The sequence below is a fragment of the Bison bison genome, unplaced genomic scaffold (genome assembly GCF_000754665.1).
Source record: "Bison bison bison isolate TAMUID 2011002044 unplaced genomic scaffold, Bison_UMD1.0 scf7180017864489, whole genome shotgun sequence".
Lineage (NCBI taxonomy): Eukaryota > Metazoa > Chordata > Mammalia > Artiodactyla > Bovidae > Bison > Bison bison.
Window position 1 is genome coordinate 10,201,855 of NW_011495048.1, and position 8,436 is coordinate 10,210,290.

The window sequence follows — 8,436 nt, forward strand, 5'->3', positions numbered from 1 at the left end:
GTGTGTGAGTGTGTCCGGCGCGCGCGCCCCGTGTCCGCTCCCCCCTCCACGACATCCCGGGGATTCCCCCTTGGAAATGGGTCCTAGCCGGGGGCTCGCGGGAGAAGTTGAGCCGGGCTGCTGCACTCCAGCCACGTCCTGGAGGACAGGCCTTGGCGACAGGTTCTAGAGGCGTTTGCGGTTGGAGAGGAGCCTGCCTTCCTCCGGAGCGGGGCTCTGGTTCTCCAGTGGGCCTCGACCTTCATTTTGATCCAGATCTGAAGGGTCTGGGGAGCATCAGAGGCTTAGCTACCTGATAGAAAGGACGGGTTTGGTTCCGGGGTTTTCTGCGGGTATTCGGTGTACTGAGCCTATGTTGTGGGGAGGGTTGCTGGATTCCTCCAGATTTGTATAGGTTCTTCCCCGCTCCCGCTAACACCCACCTCCGAAAGCCTTTGGAAAGCCAATCTGTGTGCTTCTATTTTTAGAAACTAGATGATGCGCATTTAAACAACTCCTTGGGCTCTCCAGTTCAAGCCGACGTGTACTTCCCACGACTGGTAAATGATTTTGTTCCCTCTTCGGTGTCTGCCTGTACCCTCTTGTTTCTAATTGCATTTTCAAATGGGTCAAGTCCTAAGGAACTGAGGGCTTGGCTCTTCCCTAACAGGCTGTGAACTTTGCTTCTGCTCTCATCCTCTACAGATCGTGCCATTTTGTGGGCACATTAAAGGTGGCATGAGACCAGGCAAGAAGGTGTTAGTGATGGGCATTGTAGACCTCAACCCAGAAAGGTAAGGCAGATTCCTTGTCTCCTATGATGCTGTCAAAAATCTTGGCTTTCTCTGCCCACCCAAGCCAAATGAAAAATACAGAGACAGAGTTTGGAGAAAATAAAAGGGTGGCTTTAATCCTCAGCCAGAGGAGGGGAGAGCAGGCTAGAGCCTCAAGAACTGTGTGCCCCTCCCATGAGGAATTGGGGGGGGTGATTATATAGATGAGGGGGTCAGTGATGAGGAACAAAGGTGTGAAGGTCTTGTATTCTTCCTCCTTTTGGATCATTTCAAAAACAGTCATAGACTAGCCATCAGGTAGCCCAATAGTTGGGGGCATTGTCTTGCATGAATTGTACTGTGGCCTCCTTTCTGTAATGCAAAAAGAAAGGAAAAGAACTGTGAGGGGCCGTCTGCAAAGAGAGTGCTGTAAAGGTGAGCCCCAGACAGAATGTGATCGGCATACCAGGTTAGTCTTGATTACCTACTACAGATCAAGAACAGTTAAAGTGAAAAAAAGAGCTCAGAAAAGGGCAAGAGAAAAAACAAAACAACTTTTTCCTCTTTTTTCACTACAACACTTACACCTATCCAGCAGTTACGAGGTCCTGCTCACTCTTGTTGTGGCTTTCTGCTGCTCTTCCAACCCCTGTGGCCAGTGTTACTCGTTGCAAGTGCCAAGAAAGTACTATGTTCCCATGAAAAGAATGTGTATGAATTTCAGCAGCCATTTCTCTAGACAGCTATTTATATCAGAGATTATAAATATAGACCCACATCATTTTCTCTTTGACCCTTAGGGAGGCCAAAGGACTTTTTTTTTTTTTAATGTTTTTCAAACACAGTGCTTGGAGTAAGAACTATCAATATAAATGAGAACCAAACTACAAGATACTGTTTCCCTTAGTCAGTTTCCCCTGGCTGTTTTTGAGTCTTCTGAAATGGGTTGAAACACAGATGTGTGGGTAGTTTGGGGTATCTGAAACGTCCACAGTTAGTTACTTTCATCTCTATCAAAGTTTTCTCCAGGGCCCCCTCCTGTGGGTAACAAAATAAACTAGTTTGATTGTAATCCTACTTATCCATGGTCTATCACACCCCAACCCCTGCCCTGTGGAGAGTGGTGGCCGGCTAAAAGCTGACAAATCCAGAGAGGAAGAAGGAAATGGGAGCCTGGGTCTTTGTTAAGTGTTATTTTGCTCAACTGTGAATAAATGAGATGATTTTCTTTTCAGCTTTGCAATCAGCTTGACCTGTGGTGATTCAGAAGATCCTCCTGCCGACGTGGCAATTGAACTCAAAGCAGTGTTCACAGACCGACAGCTACTCAGAAATTCTTGTATATCTGGGGAAAGGGGTGAAGAACAGTCAGCGATCCCTTACTTCCCATTCATCCCAGACCAGCCATTCAGGGTGAGTACCTCGAGTGCTTCAGCTCCAGCCATTGGCAGGTTGGTGATATTCTCATCTGAGATGTGCCAAGAGTGCTTTAAGCGGCCAGAACTTTTGCATGTCCAGGAAATTTGTCACCTGATGGTGAAAAAAAGGAAAACGATCAAAAGAGCTCTGTTTGCTGATATGAATTAACAGTCAGCAGTAGCTCTTGGTTCTGTTTAGCCAATACATGTAAATAAGCCCATATTTACATGTCTAGATTGTTAAGAATAAATACTTCTCTGTGTAGTATTCAATATAGTACTAGGCATTTAATAGATAATTGTCCTAAGCTAACTATTTAATAAATATTAATAAATACCTAGAATTTCTTTATTTTTTTCAACCTTTAAGTAGTATCAGACCATATCAGTTATACCTTTTTTAAGACTAGAGCGATTATTATTTTATTTTCTCTTGTTCCCTTTGCTAATGAGGACTAGCAGTGCCGTTGCTCCCCTGGGCCTCCCTGGTGGCTCAGATGGTAAAGACTCTGCCTGTAGTGCAGAAGATCCAGGTTCCCTAGGTGGGGAAGATCCTCTGGAGGAGGGCATGGCAACCCACTCCAGTATTCTTGCCTGGAGAATTCCATGGACAGAGGAACCTGGCTGGCTACAGTCCATAGTGTCATAAAGAGTCAGACATGACTGAGTGACTAATACTGGGTTAAGCGGCCTCAGTCTACTTCATTGTCACAGGCTGTGTGGCTGATAGATTCCTTCTCTTGGGCTGGAATGAGTATAGATTTGCTCCCCACTATCTGTCAGGCAGTAAGCACAGCCCAAATTTCCATTCCCATCAAATAGCACGAGCCGCACCTTCCTCTATGAAGGACAATGCCAAGTAAAAGATGCAAGTCAGTAATGTGTTAGAAAAGAATTTACTGACCTGTCGGACCTGGTGATGAAGTATCTGCGTTATACTTTGTTGTGCTTAGTCGCTTCAGTTGTGTCTGATTCTTTCCAACCCTACAGACTGTAGCCCAGCAGGCTCCTCTGTCCATGGATTCTCCAGGCAAGAATACTAGAGTGGATTGCCATGCTTTCCTCCAGGGGATCTTCCCCACCCAGGGATCAAATCCATGTCTTTTACATCTCCTGCATGGGCAGATGAGTTCTGTACTGCTAAGCTACAGGGGAAGCCCTATACTTCGTTAACATGCATCATAATAATGACAACTTGGTTAAGAGCTTCCTGTTTCATATATACCTAACAAACCAGAGCTACCCTTAACCTGTTGCTCCTCATCTAGAAATGTACAAGGGCCTTATGAATAAGTCATAATTTTTCTTCCCATCTTACAGTCTTGGGGGGAAAGAAGAATCTGTGACATTCACATCAGTGATAGAAGAGAGACTAATTGCCCTTCTAGCATAGCCTGGGGAAGGTACCCCTACCCTTCTCTAGAATGATAATGACCCTGAGGCTCCCCTGAACTGTGACAGTTTCTTAATGGTGACTCTTAATGCAGAGCTCATGAGTGTGAGAAACCAAAGCTTCTGCCAAGTCGAATAACGCTCCCCAACAACAAAACTGAGATGGAATCAGCCCTTCTTGGTGACATAATTTTAGTAATAATATGCATTAAATGTGACTAATGTCACATATGGAGTCTCTCCTTACATGATGAATACAAATGCTTTTAATAAATACATAGTGCAAAACCAGTGATTAAACTCTGTGGTGACTTCCTTAAGTTAGAAAAAAGAGGGAGAAAAAGCTTTTACCATAGGGAATCAGTATTTTTGTTTGGCTTAACAAAGCCTTGTTAATTACACATCCTTGGTCCAATGGTAATTACTGTGTATCCTTCTCTGCTTAGTGTTTATCTTGTTTGAGTGTCCAAACTGTTATTACGTGCTCCTAATGGGTACCTGCTCTGCCTTGTGAGGGGCTTCTCTGAAGGTGGGATAGAATTGTTCAGGGGATGAGGATGGAGGCATAAAGTACCATATAGATGAATCTATACCACTTTATATCACTTTCTGGCATGCAATGAGAAGGGAGAAATAGTAAGGCAATTTTACATCCTTCAAGGACATTGAATAGTGTAGAGCAATGCCTCCCAAAGTGTGTCCCTCATTCCAGCAACACCAGCATCATCTTGGAACTTGGTGGAAAAGCACATTCTTAGACCTTACCCTTGACCTACTAAATGGAAAATTTGAGGGGGGTGGAGCCCAGCAGTCTGTTCTATAGCCTTCTGTCTGATTCCAGTGCACTCTAGAGTTTGAGAACTACTGAGGATGTTGCCTTTCTCTAAAATGAGGTATTTGTTCATTTTTCCCAGCAGAGTTCATTGAAATTATGAACTGAGGGTTTTATTTTGTTTTTTTTTTCCAGGTGGAAATCCTTTGTGAGCACCCACGTTTTAGAGTGTTTGTGGATGGACACCAACTTTTTGATTTTTACCACCGCATTCAAACGTTATCTGCAATCGACACCATAAAGATCAATGGAGACCTCCAGATCACTAAGCTTGGCTGATGTTTAAACCATGTCTGTTTCAAAGAGCATCAGGTGCCACAACTGCCTGACTGTTGATCTGGAAGAAGTGTCCTGGCAAGGTCTAAAGACTTAAAAAGAAAACAAAAAGGCAGACTTCACTGTCTCTTCTTTCTGTGCAGTTTAAACCCAAAATGACTTCAACGGTGGTTTGCCCTTAGGAAGCTATCGGAACTAAGACACCGAGCCATTATTCCCAGAACAAAGTAATACATTTATGCTGGATTTTATTCAGACTAAACTGAGATGGATTTGTGACGATTTGTGATTTGGTAATAAGTTATTCATCTTTTCACAGCAAGGTGATATTTGGAACAAAAGTGCTAAAGACTTAAAACAACAACAACAAAGACGGTACACAGAAATCAACTCATTTCTGCACTGAAGTGGAATTGTGTAGCACAACCAACATTTTAGTCAGGGTATTTAACATAGAATGTAGGTTGTTCAAGGTTTTTTTGTGTGTTTTTTTTTTTCTTTTTGCACAGCATAATGTTAACTCAGATTTTTTAAGCTTTCTTGTAGTTATTTATTTCTACTCAGTGTATATGTTAGAGATGATTAATGTCTCAAGAACAGCTTGTTATGAACTTTTGAATGTACAATTATCTTAGGTCTGAGTGGGGAAATTACCTATTACAGTCATGAGAAAGGTGAGTTTCTACCTTAAAGAGTTGAGTCTTATCCTCCTACCCCTAAACTTAGGATCTCTTGATATAAATTGCTGTAAGTGCTTTTGGGAAAACTTTGCAACAGTTCAGCAAGACTGCTTTTCAAGTTATTGATGATTATGTAAAACTCTACTTACATTGCTTTTTCTCCATACTGTGAAATTAGCACAGTATTGGCTTCCTTAAGACTAATTAACTACTTTTCACTGGATCTACATAATAGCTCATCAAGTTGTTATTAAGCTAGTCGAAAACACATTAAGAGGTGATTGCATCGATAGTTTTAAAAATGGACTATTATATACATTTTTAAAGGTATAGTGTGAAAATGATTTGGGAATGCAATGGAAAGCAGAAGCAAATGGCCCCAAATAACTTACTTGGAAATAATTTTATCAACTTAAGCTGTTAGCTCATTGTATCACTTTTGTTATGCGACCCTCACCAATCCCTAAGCAATGCCTTTGGAGCTTCAGAGTGGAAGATGCTTCCTACTGTGTGGGCTCTGCTAAGATAGTATGATAAAAAAAAGATCCAACCTAGGAAATGATCCAGTTAGTTTATCTGAAAAGTTAACTCCCGAGACTCTAGGTCTTTGAGTCCAGCCAATAGTGTGAATGCTCCAATGAAGCTCTGGGAGTTTCCCTGTACTTGTGGAACTGATTAGACAGCAGGGAGTCTCCAGGAAAAGCCTGCAGTGATGCACACGTCACTGCAAGGCAAGGGATGGTTGGAGTCCTGGGTGCTGGATTTCATAAACTGCATTGGCCTTGGAGAGAAGGACCTTTGGCATTGCTCTGGTCAGCTAGTTTAGGGGGAAAGGGGGTGCTGGGTGGGGGTGTATTTATATATAATTTCGGTTTTATTTGTACAGCGTCTTGTTATGACACGTCCTTGTCCTGCTTTGCTTTTGAGTTTTTTTACACAACATGCAGAGGCACTGAAGTGGCCAGATCATTTTCACGTGTCAAGAATGTAGACAGTGTTTCAGTACCAAAGTTTAAGAAAAAGCAAACTAAAATCGTGAATTATTTTATAGGTGATATATTTAGATTCTCCTCAGCTTTGAAACTGTTTAGCACAGTTCCATTGTGTTACGTAAGAAGATGCTTTACCCAACAAGACTGGCTGAGCATTGAAAGGCTTTATGTCCCAGCTGACTTAACCAGCCATATTCAGCCAGGAGGGCTGTGCTCCGGCTCCGGGTATCTTGAAGCCCGTGACTAACCTTGTGCAGCCACTAGATTTTGTCAGGTGTTTGTAGAGAGACCTAGAGGGCACCCTGAAATATATTGGTAGGGGTTTTGTTCTCGTTGTGGTAGAAGACCCCACACACACACACAACAGGAGGTTTTTCTTTGAGTGGGCATCCATTCCCGCTCACTGCATAATTCAGCAGAAACTAGAGGAGTTGGGCGTGTAACTGTTGGAACTGACCCTGTTCTCTCTACCTATTAGCTAACTGGTTAGCAGCCAAGCCCTTAGGCAGCTTAGTGTAAAGATACACTGTTAACCCTTCACTGTTCTGTGGGGTCAGTGAGAACCTCTTGGTTAAGCTTATTGAAATTTATCTGAATGATGTGATAGTTTGATTCAGGTATAATTAAGTTAGCAGGGGGCTAGTCCAGCTGTATTAATCATTAGCTGGAAACTGGAAACTGTTCATATCTTCTCATCAGCATGTGAGGTCTAAGGTGGGAATTCAGGATGAAAAGTGCAATTTTAAGCTTCACAGGAAAGCATTTGGGTGTGTAAGGTGTTATTTCTGACCAGAGCCCTAATTCTGCAATATGACCAAAACCAAGGAACATAAATAACAATCAGGCTCTGGGGGAATAATAAGCAGGCTTTAGACAATCTGTTCATTTCTGCATCAAAATTGGAGTGAATGTATGTATCTATTTAAAAGTTAATAGAAGTGACTTCTACTTTCTGGGCTATCCCAGAATTGTCTTAATTTTTTAAAAAATTTGAAACCCCATTTCAAATCATGCCAACCTTAGTTCAAAACCTCCAAAGGGATCATTCTTAGAATTGTTGATGATTTGTTAAAATGGCAAATCCTTTCATTTGTATTAAAAAGAAAATATCCAAAAAGAGGGAGGGAGCCCTTTTGCCTTGAGAGAAACACCCTTGGCATTTTCCAGCTACATTATTAATGTAGAAATAATGTTCCTATGATGACATATTTTCAAAGAAACACTTTCTTATTTACTGCGTGGTGTAAAATGTTGCTAAATGTGTTTTAGCGTTATGATGTCACTGCTGAAAGTTATTTGCACTATAATAAAGGAATTTTCTACAAAATGGTTTCCAATTTATAAGGTGCTAAATTTGGTACCAGGTGTGATGTACTTGGGCTTCCCAGGTAGCTCAATGGTAAAGAATCCTCCTGCCAATGCAGGAGACACAGGAGACTCAGATTCAATCCCTGGGTTGGGAAGATCCCCTGGAAAAGGAATTGGCAACCTACTCCAGTATTGTTGCTTGAAAAATCCCATGGGCAGAGGAGCCTGGCAGGCTACAGTCCATGGGGTTGCAGAGAGGTAGACGGGACTAAGCACACAGGACATGATGTACTTAGCGTGGACCATCTGGTAGCACAACCCTCCCGCCCTCACACACTCACTCCAAGACCACTTGTTTATGTGTTGCCCACATTAAGGAACTGATCAAGGGAAAGTGTCTGAGGGGGTCTCAGAGACCTAATGAGTTGTGTGTGTAATGGGTTATTTTAAAATACAATTTGCATATGGTAAATTCACATTTTTCTTGATGTGCAGTTTTATGAATTTTAATACATGAATGGATTCACATAACAATCACCTCAAACAGGATACAGAATTGTTCCATCACCCCCAAAGCCACCTTGTGCTACCACTTTATGGTTAAATGTGACCCCCACTCCCAGGCCTAATCAGGCAACAACTGACCCATTCCACCTGCCTATAGTTTTGCCTTTTCCTGAATGTCATATAAAGAGAATCATGTAATCCTTTAAGATAGGTTTCTTGCATAATGCATTTGAGGTTCATATTGTGTGTACTAAGGTTTTCCTTTTTATTGCTGAGTAG

General features: G+C 42.2%; 1 protein-coding gene across 1 annotated transcript in view; it reads left to right on the forward strand.

Moving 5' to 3' along the window:
* The window catches only part of LGALSL (lectin, galactoside-binding-like), a 9,250-nt gene extending 1,581 nt beyond the window's left edge, over positions 1-7,669 (forward strand). The window contains exons 2-5 of the mRNA XM_010863340.1: positions 468-539; positions 685-773; positions 1,988-2,165; positions 4,530-7,669. Coding sequence (XP_010861642.1) covers positions 468-539; positions 685-773; positions 1,988-2,165; positions 4,530-4,673 — 483 coding nt within the window. The 3' untranslated portion in view covers positions 4,674-7,669. The remainder of the gene's footprint in view (positions 1-467; positions 540-684; positions 774-1,987; positions 2,166-4,529) is intronic.
* The last annotated feature ends 767 nt before the right edge of the window (positions 7,670-8,436 follow it).